Below are 13,611 nucleotides of genomic sequence, written 5' to 3' on the forward strand. Positions count from 1 at the left end.
CTTTTCCTCTCTTGCTACATCCAAACCATCAGCAAATGATAAACAATTTACTTCCAAACTACATATCCAGTCTCCAGTTGCCTTTGTGTCTCAGGCTCCCACTCTCATACATACCACTAAGGTCATCTCTATCTGCCATAGCTTCCTAACTTCTTGTTTTCATTCTTGTCCTCTTATAAATACCTCTAAAACAGAAATCTGATCACATCCCTCCCCTGCCAAAAACCTTCGGGTGGTATATTGGACAGAATTGTGTTCCCCAAAAGACATGTCCCATCCTAACTCCCAATACCTCTGAGTGTGACCTTATTTGGAAATAGTCTTTGCAGATGTAATTAAGTCAGGGATCTTGGGATGAGATCATCCTAGATCTAGTGTGGTACCCAAATTCAGTGAGTCAAGTCCTTATAGGAGAAAGGAGAGGGAGATTGGACTCAGAGACACAGGAAGAAGGCTGTGTGAAGATGGATGCAGAGATTGAAATAATGAGTGTACAAGACAAGGACTGGTAGGGGAGAGGCATGGAATGGACTCTCCCTCAGAGCCTCCAGAAGGAACCAACCCCACCAACACCTTGATTTGGGACTTCTGGCCTCCTGAGCTATAAGCGGACAAATTTCTGTGTTTTAAGCCACCAAGTTTGTGGTAATGTTTTACAGGGGCCCTAGGAAGCTAACACAGGCACCTTTCTGTTGCACTTATAATGAAATCCAAGCTCCCGATCCCACTTTGCAAGGTACTACATGACCTGGCTCCTGCCATCTCCATTCACCTTCTCTTTCAACCACTGTGTCAGAGCTTCTTTGATCCTCAAACACAACGAGATTACTCCTACCCTAGGGACTTTGCTGCCCCAGCTTACTACAAGTTTGGCTTCTTCCTGTAATGCCATCTCTGCTCAGATGTCACCTCCTTAGTATATAGGAGGTTGTTCCCTTTAGCAACATGGATGAAAATGCCACATACTTTCCCAGCACCTTGGACATGGCCACATGATCTAAGCTGTGCCCATCAGATGTTGGCACAAGGAAACAAGGAACCATGTAGAAGCCCTTCTAGAAGGAGTCATGGCTGCAGCAGCATGTAGACCCAGTTTCCAGGGGCAGTAGGGGTAACAGCTTCAATACAATGTCCTGAAGCCACTCTTCAGCACAGCTGGGGTCAAAGGAGCCTGACAACCTCAGGGCTCAGCTGAGGGTCATGACTGGGGCATTGCTCCTGTGGCATATCTTCTAAGGCTGATTCTCCAGCCCTGCTACTTTCTTATGCCTCAAGGGATACAGAAGCAACATTTTAATCTGCCTCAAGGGACGCAGAAGCAGTTTCTATAGCTCTGCATCCAGGACACTTGACTGATGAGCCTCTTTGTAGGCCCTCCCTGACTACACAGCCTCTACACCCACCATCATGCTCCACCCACTCATGTGGTGGTATTTTCTTCATAGAATTTATCATTCTCTGCACCTCTTACTTGTTTCACAGTTATCTGTTTCTTCCACTCAAATGTATGCTCCATAGGGCAGGAATGAAGCATTGAGTTTTCCATTGCACTCTCAGTGCCTAGAATTCTGCATGGACACAGCAGTCAGCCTGGAAGTATCTGTCTAATGAAAGCCTTCATCAAAGAAGTAGGAAAAAACTGCTAAACTAAAAGTGGGTTTCAAACGATCAAGAGCTTAATTGTGGAGAATTAAGATCTTTCTGTGAATGTATGAATTTGACTCTCAAAGAACTTTAAGAAAGGCATTAATACTGCTCTAAGGTTATTCCTCAGCGCACAATGCCAGTCAGAGGTACCTGGAGATGAGCTGGTGGGATGAATTCTTGGAGCCTCTAGATTGTGGGGAAGCACAGCCTCTGCGTTGTTGACAGGGAAGCCATGTTTAATGAAGGCAATGAGAAGGAGCTCAAGGACAGGTATCTCTTACACAACCAGCCTGTAATTCTATGCTCCCTATAACAACATTAGCAAAGCAGTTTGGTATGTCTGATCACATATTGCCTCAGCTTGCCCTTTTGGGACTCCTTGAAGACCATTTTCATTTTATTTCATCAGGATAAAAATGTGTATATACAACTTAGGACAGTAATCCTCCTTACCTGACATCTTGCTTTCTGCGGTTTCAGTTGCCTGTGCTCACCTGCAGTCTAGAAGCAGATGATCCTGCTTCTGACATACCATCAGAAGGTCAGTCATAGCCTAGTGTTAGGTCACAATGCCTGCATCATTCACCTCACTACATGTGTTACCATCTCACATCATCACAGGAAGAAGGGTGAGTACAGGACAGTAAGGAACTGCAAAGAGACCACATTCATGTAAGTTTTACTATATTGCTATAATTGTTTTACTTTATTATTACTTACTGTTGTTAATTTCTTACTGTGCCTACTTATAAATTAAACTTTATCTTATGTATGTATGGAAAGGAAAAAATACAGTGTATGTAGGGTTTGGTACTATCTATGGTTTCAGACATCCACTTGGGGGCTTGGAATATATCCCCTGTGGATAAAGATAACTACTGTAGTTATCTATCGCTGGACAAGTTACCACACATTTAGCAGATTAAAACAACACATATTTGTATCTTAGTTTCTGTGGATCAGAAATCCAGGCTCAGCCTAGGAGGGTCCTCTGCTCAGTGTCTCTTATTAAAGCTACACTCAAGTTGTTGCCAGTGCTAAGGCCTCATCTAAAAGCTCAACCAAGGAGAGATCTGCTGCCAAAATCTCATGGTTGGTTGCTGGTCCTCACTGGCTATTGGCCACAGGCTGCCCTCATTTCCTTGCTGTGTGGGCCACTCGGTTCTGTGGCTTCCAGCAAGGCAGCCTGCTTCATCAGGATGAGCAGGGTAGAGACTGCTAGCAAGACACAAGTCAGAATCTTATTTAACCTATTATGTAAGTGACAACTCAGCACTTTTTCTAAATTCTAGTGTTTAGAAGCAAGTCACAGGTTCCTACACTTAAGAGGAGGGGATTCCACAAGGATATGAAAAACAGGCAGCAGGAATCACTGGGAACCAAGCCACAGGCTGTTCAACATAAAAAAGCAGTGTAGTACAATCAGTGGGTGGTGAAAGCTGGAAATGATATTATGTGACAAAAACAGACCAGTCATTTTTCAGGTTGTATTTCAAGAAACATTAGAATATCTATGCCTGCAGGCCTAAACACAGGAGGATAGGGACAAGGGGACTGTGAGGCCTCATGGATAAAACATTCAGCTCCACCCCTATAGAGAATTCCATGAACTCTACAGTTCAATATGATTGAAAATTACCAACCCAAATTAGGTTCCCTATGAATCAGCCTCAGTGAAAAGCTCTTACTGTGTCCCTAGTTTTGTCCCATTGCTTGCTTTTGGAACAATTTTAATGGATAAATAGAGTAAACTGGCCTTGGATATCTATGGAATTTTGAACTAAAAAATGAAAGACTTTTAAAAATGGATATTCTAGCTTATAATATATGGACATATATTAGTAGCTCAATACAATTTCTGATCTCAACCTAAGTGAAATATAGAAAGCCCTTTTTGTCATTTATTTAACATAAAATAATTTTATGCCTCTCAGATACAGTACCACTAGTAATGATAAAGACAAGGGCTAACACATACTGAGAAATAAGATGGTGTAGTGGCTGAGTGCCACAGATTAGGCTGCACATGTTAAATCACTGACTTCTCCTGTGACCTTGGGCAGGTCACTTAACCTCAGCTTCCTTATACATAAAATATGAATAACCGTACTTACCTCCCAAGGTTGATGTGAGGCTCAAACAACCTGATGTTAATATAGGTAGTGCACCTCCAACAGTGCTGGCTACTATCACATACCCAGTACTGGTCTAAGTCCTCACATGCCATCCTCATAAACCACAAGGAACTGGCTCCACATTTTGGTCCCCTGCTAGTACAACACAGGTAACCACCAAAGTTTTGTACTCTGGTTTTCATTATTAAATTACTTTAACTTAGTTGTATAAGGTAAAGAATTCTGTAAAAAAAAATGGTCTGAACAGACTCATTCCCGTTCATCTAACAATTTGCCTTTATTACTTCAGTTGTAAATATCCAGATATGTACCATGAAATGAGTGTTTTTTAACTGCTGTTAATTTCCTTTTGGAAGTAGTATGATGATACTGTCATTGCAGCAAAACACCAGTAGATGGCTGTCCACAGAAAGACAGAAATACCTGCAGTAAAAGCCCTTAAAAGATAATTTTAGAAGAACTACAAAAATTAGTAAAAGAAGGCTATGGATATAGATACTGAAAAAGTAAGTTTGTAATGGACTTAAGAATACTTTTAAATTTTAAAACAAAATGAGTGTTTAATTATATTTTTCACACTGAAATCTTCACTGTACTGCTGGAAGAAGAACCTATTTGGGCATAACCTTCCCGAAGTGTAATTTATTTAATACCAAAGTATTTTTAATATACTTATTCTTTGATAAATTTATCAAAGAATATCTAATAATTTATCTAAGACATTAAGAATGAGCTATATAGGAGTGGTGCTCAGCTGGGAGTGATTTTTTCCCCCAAGGACATTTGATGATGTCTGGAGATGCATTTAACTATTACAGCTGGAGGGGAGGCATCTAGTGGGTGAAGATCAGAGATGCTGCCAAACACCCTGCCGTGCAAAGAACAGCTCTGCCCCACCCCCCGACACTCCAAAAAAAGAATCATCCAGCCCCAAATGTCAATTGTGCTGAGACTGAGAAACCCTGATCTAGAAGCCTGTACTTCATGATATTGTTAGAGTAAAAAAATGGGAAAACATGCTAAGTGTCTAAAAATAGAGGACTAGTTCAATAAGTTGTGTATGAACTATCTATATAATTCAGTCATTAGAAGGGGTATCGCAGAAATGTATTTTTTGTGACAAAATATTCTGTGAATAAACTAGATTACTGGACTGTGTATAGAGTATGAGTCCATTTTTAAAAAGAGAAATACATATATCTGAAGGCATAACTAGGTTGTTTATCTCTGAATGGTGGCATACTACATTTTCTTCTTCTTTTTGGCTTATTGCTAATTCATACTTTTTCTCCAATGCATATCTACATCAAATATTAGAACACCATATTTTAAATAGAAATTTGCAGCTGTTAACTTTCAAGAGAAAACTGCAGCAAAGTATTTGAAGCTAAATGTCATAAACTTTAAAATGGTGATAGTTTTCTTTACAGTTGTCTAATATTATCTCAACCAGCTGTTTCCTTATTTCCAGTCACATCAACAATTTTTTTCCCCATATGTGCTGGGCAATATGTTGCCTTTTTCAATACTAAAATTGTTTTTCTATAGTCAAGGAAGTTAATTTGTTCACCATTTCCTTTTTTTAAGGGGAAAGCAAGACAAAGAATAGATAAACCAGATTTGTCATCAAAGAAAAACTCACAGATGTACTTTTCAAGCACTCTTTTGTTCCTGAGTATTAGTAGAACTTAACTACTATAAGCTTTTCCTGAAGATCATCTTCACCTTTAGTACTAATGCAGTGGTAGCTGCTCACATTCCAAAGAGCTTAAGTAGTTGCATTTTTGTCACTTTTTGCTGATAACCATACCAACAAGTTAAAGCCCTAAGTTATGAAGTCTCATTTAGGTTACAGCTAGTAAAAATAAGAATCCAAGCTTTTAGATTTTCTGCTGCAAATTATGCTAATATATTATTTACAGCCCATGAATGACATTTTAAGATAACTGAACAGGAAAAATCAACAAAATTTAATATTTAAATTAATTGTTAAAAAGCAGTAAAATCTAGTACATATTATTTGTGAGACAAAGAAGGCCAGCTATTAGCCATGCCCAATTATCACCAAATAAGGAAATCAATGTTAATATTTGATACAGTTTCAAGTATAAATTCCCTCCAAGGAACTTAAGAGAAAGGCTCAAGAAGAAGCCCTAACCGGAGGGTCAGAGCTCTGTCATTCACCAGGTAGGTGTGTCTGAGCAAATAACTCTTCTGCACTCAGTGGTTCACTTGTATAATGATGAAGTTCTGCACTCCTCTGTCCTGTATCAAAACCTGTCTCACCATTTCATTATACCTAACCCACTCAGTCATCTATAAGCATAGATGTCCTTGTTATTCTCCCTCTCCTGGCTACCCAGGTCGGTTGACCACTCTGTTTTTCCACTGTACTTGGTTCCATAATTTATTACTTAGAGAAGCTCAGTAATTAGAAAGATCTTGAAGGGTCTTATCCAGTATTATTTTATCCGAACAGAGGAGATAACATATTTTAGAATTAGGTAGATAGGCTGGGTAGGTCTCCAGGGTGGGCCTCCACATGCGCAGCATGCTGCAGGATCATCTGGACAGTGTGGCATTTTTGACCTCTTTCTCGGAAGGGGACATATCCAGGTTCAGGTGCTTGCCAGAAACAGACTGCAGATGCTTCTGCCGGTCTGGGAAGCCAGAAGATGAAATATCACGGAAGTATATTTCAGGCTATGAAAAATAACTGCCATAGTTTTAAAAATAGCATGCCCCGGTTATCAGTAATTTTTCCTAATATATCCACATGAGTTAAACTCAGCTATTCTGTGATCCACTTGCTCAGAAAATGAGTGATTCGTTTGTTTGGGAAGCAAATTTTGCATTGTAAAAACCGCTGGAGTCCTTCTGACTTTGCAGAAGCCAGGATAGGCGCACTAGGGAATAGAGTTTCTCCGGTTTTAGCCCAGGTCGCCATCCCCTTACTATCTCGGCCTGCTGGCCAGAGGACGGTGACGACTGCGCTGACGGAGACCCACCTCGAGGAGCTCCGACTCCTCCGGGCCGAAAGGAGGCGCCCGCAGCTGCGCCTTTCCCGCCAATTCCACGGTGCTCCGGCCTCTGTTCGCGCAGCCGCCTCTAGAGCCCGCGGGGCGATTCTTCTTCCGGGGCAGCGCGTAGAAGCGTGTGGAACCCGGATGCAGACGCGACGCAGCTATATAAGCGCCTCGCAGACCTGTCTCCTTTCTTTTTGAAGACGACGTGGTAGATGGTGTAGCGGAGATTTACTCCGCCCGCTCCTGCTCCTGACTCACCGCTGTTCACTCTTGCCGAGGAACAAGTCGGTCAGGAAGCCGCGCCGCAGCCATGGTGAGTCGGGGAGCAGTCCCGCTCGTGCAGGATGCGGCGGGACTCAGTCCGGGGGCGCGCGCTCCTGGGGTCTGATGAGGGGATGGGTGACGGCTGTAAGAGAACGAGGCTCACCTGGTCCGTAGACGGGCTGGCGTAGTTGTGGGACCCGGGAAGGAAGCTCGTCTCCGAAACCGACATTCAAAGTTTTCGCTGCTTTTCTCTTTTGTGTAATAATAGGCTTTTAAAGATACTGGAAAGACCCCCGTGGAACCGGAGGTGGCGATTCACCGAATTAGAATTACTCTGACCAGCCGCAACGTAAAGTCTTTGGAGAAGGGTCAGTACAGTAGTTTCGGGGTAAAATTTTGGACAAAAGGCGATAAACTTGTAACTTTAAAAAATTGATTTAAAATTGACAGATTGTTTATAGATTAAAAAAGCAAAGTAAGAATGACCCACACTTTGATTATCATAGTTGGCGATGAGGAGATAATGACTATTGAACCTGGTGATAGTTTTATACGCTATTCTGAGCCAACAGCAGTTCAAATTTATTAAGATGACTCTATTTTGAACGAACTGAGATGCTTTTATTTCCCTGTAGTATGCGCTGACTTGATAAGAGGTGCAAAGGAAAAGAACCTCAAAGTGAAAGGACCGGTTCGGATGCCTACCAAGGTAAAATAAGTCGCAGAGGCACGAAGTAGGAGTTGCTTACGGTTTTGGTATAGATTTGCCCTGTAGGGATAAAAAGTTCAGTTGCAGAAAGTTTTATCTAATGGTAATAATACAACAAACGCAAATGAAGATTACTGGTAGCATTTGGTTCCCGTTAAGTACCTGTTTTTCGAAGCAACTGTCAAGCCTTTTGCTGCTTTGTTTAGTGTGTAAGGCTATGGTGCTTTACAGATGCTGGCAACGGGGCGCTGTCCAGGCTGAGTGAAAATGGATTTTTCCTTATAAAATTATAGTTAACCTCAAAACTTGTTTATGTCATGAATGCCCTGGGAAATTTTCGTGTGGAATACTTAAGAACTGGTTTTCCACTTGGCTTGGGGATAAGCATAAAGCCGTGAATGTGGTTTCCTTTGTCTTTTGTTGCAGACTCTGAGAATCACTACAAGAAAAACACCTTGTGGTGAAGGTTCTAAGACTTGGGATCGTTTTCAGATGAGGATCCACAAGCGTCTCATTGACTTGCACAGTCCTTCTGAGATTGTTAAGCAGATTACTTCCATCAGTATTGAGCCAGGAGTCGAGGTTGAAGTCACCATTGCAGATGCTTAAATCAACCTTTTTAATAAATTGGTTATCAGTTAAGTTCTGTTGACTTTTATTCATAATACCTACAAATCTTAGATATTAGATGGGTAGTCTGTTTTTGTTCGATTTCCTGTAGGCCACTAAAGCTAAAGCATTTTATACTTGATATCACTTGAGAACAGAGTTCTATTAACTAAGCTGTATATGAGACCTTGCCATGGATGAATGTTAGTGTAGTGGTTCATAACTGGCTATATATTGGGGCTTTTCCGAAGCAATTATATGTCTGGGTCCTACCCCAGTAATTCTGATTTTTATTGATACAGGGTGGTACAAGTCTTAAGTTTTCTAGGGTGATCCCAATGTGTATAGTACTAGGTTGAGAAGAACCGAGTGCATTAGAGGGCAAGTAGCTAATTGGGAAAAGAGATGTTCCAGTTGTGGCTCTGCTAATAAATATGTCATTACTTTTTTTAGAGACAGGCTAAAGACTAAACTTGGCAAATTTTCAATGTTTTGAAAACCCTGGCCTTTATGGTAATCAGTTTTACAAATGTGTCTTGATAAGCCTTTAGATTAAAAGGTGGAAAATAAACAATCCCAGTACTTTTGTTGACATTTTAGGTTATATCTGTAGTATATTTTATGTATAGTCCTTGCAATTACTTTTTAACTGTTAAGCTCTGCTTGTGCTTTCTTGAGTACTCATTGTGTAAATCAGGAAATTGAGGTTTAACTTGCCAATGTCCTGGAGTTTGATAGTAGCATAGCTGAGATCTGAAAGGGTTCATGAATGGAATCCATCCTCTTGGTGCCCCATTGAGGTATTAAAGCTTTTACTACGAAATTGATAATCAGATGGACATCCTAAGTGCCTAGTTTTCAAGAGAAAACTTGCAGAAATGTCTGATAAAGACATCTTTATTACAAAATTCTCTTTGGAAAATTCATGTTAACATTTATTAATAGGATGCAAGTGCACACTTTTCATCTCCGTTTGGATCTAGGCCTTAACTTTTATGGATATGCGTCTGCAGACTTCAGTTAACCATCTATGTTCAAATTGACCTGAGCTCAGATTTTTCCTAATTGTATTCTAGACCACTTTACACAGCTTGAAGTTGACATGGCTAAAATGAAAATACAACCTCACAATAGCCGCCTCATTCTGTGTTCCCTTTCTCCATCCGTGGTCTGCCATGCAGCTACGGGATCACTGAAATACTGGAATCCTCATCCATCCCTTAGCCTTTTCCCTGCCACTCCTTTACAGTGTCCAAGTCTCTCGTTTTTTTTCTCTCAGCAGATGTCTCTAAAAAGCCAAATGTTGAACATAAGGGATTTGAGTGGAACTGAATGGAAAGAACTATGCCGAGGTGGCTGAACACAAAATCTGAAGTATTTTTAAAATACAAATGAACTATATAAAAAGTTTTTGAGGTTAACCATTCATAACAGCATTAAGCCAAATCAGAACACTAAAACCTAAGACTGTCCAAAAAACATACTATTTCGAAAAGAAATGGTATACAGTATTAGTGTTCAGTTAGGCTCCTGAAGCCAGCAGTAATCCACTCTTTCTACAGAAGCTGGTGTTCTTGGTTTAACTAGAAGTAGTCTGTGGAGGAATTACTAACCAAAAGACAGTAATCTGTCTTCTGACCCAAGTTTTAAGCATTTTGTACATTAGGGAGTGCTTAAGAGCTGCTTTAGTAGCAGTTAAGATCATCTTAGTGTCTGCTAATCTGTGGACCCCAGATAGAAGTATATACGCGCTTATTCTAATGACCTCTGTTGAGGTAAAAAGGCTTTGGCATACACTCAGTACCCTGAGAACTGGTTGAAAACAGCTTAATTTTATGAAAACTGCCTCTGTAAATAAGATGAAAAAGCAGCCTTGCAGCTTTCATGCAGTGTGAATTTTAATCGATGTGTGCCAGAAATGACTATGTTAACAATTGTAATTTTTCACATTCTAATAATTGGAGTTGTACTTGAGCTATAGGCAATACTTAGCCTGTAACAGCTAAAGTCCAGTGCTTAAAATTTTGAGAACTGCAGTTCTTTAAGCATTCAAAAATAATTACCTGGAAATAACTTTGCAGGGTCTTTGAATATTATTAGTAATGAACTAAAGGTAGGTTTAATAGTGTTAATGATGTGAATGGTCCTGAGAGTTGGAAGCCAGCTTGTATGGATTAGGGATGTAAAGAAAAGTTGAAAATGGGAGGCCTCTCCAGTCCTTCATTCCCTTTGGATTCACAATACTGCTTCTGTTTTAGAAATGGGAGCTAAGTGTAAGGCAGCAGAAACCACCATGGCTGCTTATTTCTGGATCATTTCTTCACCTGACATCACTAAGTGTGTATGTGCAGGCATTGTGGATAGAAAGTGAACAGGCAAGAGGTAGAAGAAGAAATTCCCAACCATATAGTCAGATATGCTCCAACCTCAAGTTACTTGGTTATGTGTGCTTGATAATGTATTTGACTTCTTTGAGTCCCATTTCTAATGTGCAAAATGAGGATACTTAGGTTACTGTGTGAAGGGCACGTGGGTGTTCCTTTGTTTCTCTGGGAGACATTTTTCAACCATACCAACACTGGCCTTACTAAAGGCATAGATTTCTCACAGTGACCTTGATTCCCACAGGTTAAGTTCACTGCTGGCTGATGGAGGTCAGATCACTTCAAAGGACACTGAGAAGTATACTTGAATCCCCAGAGGCATGGCCTTTCTAACTGCATCCTCCATCAAAAAAATGACCAAGTTTAACTATTGTGCAGAACCTGGCAAAACCAAAGGTTGATCTTTCAAAACTAAGAGGAGCTAAATTAACCATTTCCTTTATCCTAAGAAGAATGTATTTCATTTTCATAGCAAATTAGGCTCTTAGAATGGGAGAACAATCCTCTTACACATTTTGTTTATAAACTGCTTTTCCTTTTATGTAGAACCCACCCCAAAAGGTATTGATACTGTATTCTTCAGAACCTTTCATGTACATATAAGTGTAATTATCTTCTCTTCATCTAGCTGTACAAAATCTATACCTATTTTTTTAAATATAAAAAGACCAATAATAAACATTTTATAAATTTTATATCTCTGGGAAACATTTCTATATCTGCACATACCTAATTTGAGTATTGCATTGCATGAAGTCACCTTAGTTAAATCAGACCTTTGATGGTCTTAACAGTTCACAATTTTCTTGCTATTAAAAGCACTTTCAATAAATACATTGTTAATATGTCTGTTCACTTGTGCAACTATGGATGATCAATTTCTGGAAGTTAAATTTCTGAATTTTGGTTGTAGATATTTTTATATAGTGGCTGATAATAAATTAGGAAGTAATTTAAGAACAGTATGTGCATGTATGAATGTTTTTATAGGGTAAAATAAAAGGAGTAGATATTTCAGGTATAGGACAAGGGCATCAGAATTTTTAATTTTAAGATAAAATCAAGTTGATGCCTTTAAATGGTTGTGTCCACTTATATTCCTACCAATAGTGGAAATGCAGTAACATCCAAAGGACAAAAACAATCATGAGTTTAGCTCTTTCCTCCATTTCATTTTCTCTTCTAGGACTCCTATTAATTGGATGACCTGGAGGTCCTGTATGTTTCTTGGCTTGCTTTCTATCTATCCTCTCCTAGTCTTTATTATACAACGTAGGAAATGTCCTTGGCTTTCTCATCTAACACTTTCATTGATTTAATTTTTCATTTTGATAATTGCGGGGTTTTTTTAACTCCTGATTCTGGAAAATTTCAAACAGAAGTAGAAGAAGTAGTATAGTGAACCCACTCAGCTTTAAGAATTGTCAACTGATGCCAGTCTTATTTCATGTGTAACTCCGTCCTGTTCCCCAGCTAACCCTCAGATTATTTTGGTTAATCCCAGACATTTTATACACACATTTGTCAGTGTCTAACTTGAAAAGATGAAGACATTTTTGTTTTACAGTTCAGTAATGTTAATGTTCATATTGCTGTGCAACAGATTTCTAGAACTTTTCCTTCTTGCAGTAATACTGAAACTCCATCCACTGGACAAACAGCTCATTTTCCCTCCCCACAGCTTTTGGCAACCACATTCTAATTTCTGTTTCTATGAATATGACCACTTTAGCTACTTCATATAAGTGGAATCATACAGTATTTGTCTCTTTGTGGTTGGCTTATTTCATTTGGCATAATGTCCTTAAGGTTCATTCTTCTGCCATGTGACAAGATTCTCTTTTAAGGCTGAATAATCCATTGTATGTATATAGCACATTTCTTCATCCACTCATCCCTTTGTGGATATTTGGGTTGCTTTCACATTTTGACTTGTCAATAAGCTACAGTGCACACAGGACTACTTTGAGAACTTTGAGCTCCTGATTTCAGTTCTTTTGGGTGTATAGCCAGAAGTAGGATGGCTAGATAATATAGTATAACTTTTTGTTTTGATAAACCTCCATAATGTTTTCCACAGCAGCTGCACTGCACCATTTTACATTTCCACCAAGGGATGTACTTCACAGCCTCATCAATACTTATTTTCTGCATTTTTGATAGTAGCCATCCTAATGGATGTGAGGTGATACCGCATTGTGTTTTGATTTACCTTTCCTTAATGATAAGGGAAGTTGAGTGTTTATTCATATGCTTGTTGGCATTTTTTGGAAGTTTTTTGATTAAAGATTCAATCTCCTTACTAGTCTCTTCAGACTTTCTAATTTCTTTATAATTCAGTAGTAGTAGGTTGTTTATTTCTAGGAATTTGTCCATTCTATGTTATCTAATTTGTTGGTGTATAAGTCTTCATAGATTTCTCTTAAAATCTTTTTTATTTCTGTGGCATAAATTATAATGTCCCACATCTCATTTCTGATTTTAAGTATTTTCTTTTTTCTAGTTAATCCAGCGAAGGGTTTTCCAATTTTGATATTTTCAACAGTTCAACTCTAATTTTATTGATTATTAAATTGTTATTCTATTCTCTATTTTATCTCTTCTCTAATCTTTATTATTTTCTTTCCTCTGCTAAATTTGAGTTTCATTCTTCTTTTTCTAGTTGAGTTATAAAATTAGATTATTGATTTGAGATCTTCTACATTGTAAGTGTAAACATTTACAGTGATAATCTTCCCTCTTGATACTGCCTTCATTTCTTCCTATAAGTTTGTTTTATTTACATTTTTATTGGTTTCAGGATATTTTCCCCTTTGTGAATTTTTGACCCACTGGTT

General features: G+C 39.0%; 1 protein-coding gene and 1 non-coding gene across 5 annotated transcripts; both read left to right on the forward strand.

The window, feature by feature from the left end:
• The first annotated feature begins 2,222 nt into the window (after positions 1-2,222).
• RPS20 (ribosomal protein S20) lies at positions 2,223-8,423 on the forward strand. 4 transcript variants are annotated; one of them, XR_012128179.1, is made up of 6 exons: positions 2,223-2,319; positions 4,164-4,288; positions 5,906-5,969; positions 6,717-7,121; positions 7,341-7,440; positions 8,208-8,423. XR_012128179.1 is itself a non-coding variant. In XM_017658953.3 (4 exons), the coding sequence occupies exons 1-4, from the start codon at positions 7,119-7,121 to the stop codon at positions 8,388-8,390; spliced, it is 360 nt and encodes a 119-aa protein (XP_017514442.1). In that variant the 5' UTR covers positions 6,965-7,118; the 3' UTR covers positions 8,391-8,423. The 4 variants fall into 4 exon arrangements, 1 of the variants encoding a protein (XP_017514442.1); XR_012128181.1 differs by having other exon boundaries at positions 2,257-2,319; positions 4,072-4,288; XR_012128180.1 differs by having other exon boundaries at positions 2,264-2,319; positions 4,142-4,288.
• On the forward strand, positions 7,580-7,643 carry LOC118968594 (small nucleolar RNA U54). Its single transcript, XR_005056327.1, has one exon. It is a non-coding gene; the product is annotated as a small nucleolar RNA U54 (small nucleolar RNA).
• Positions 8,424-13,611: the final 5,188 nt, after the last annotated feature.

Source organism: Manis javanica, chromosome 2, assembly GCF_040802235.1.
Source record: "Manis javanica isolate MJ-LG chromosome 2, MJ_LKY, whole genome shotgun sequence".
NCBI classification, from domain to species: Eukaryota; Metazoa; Chordata; class Mammalia; order Pholidota; family Manidae; genus Manis; species Manis javanica.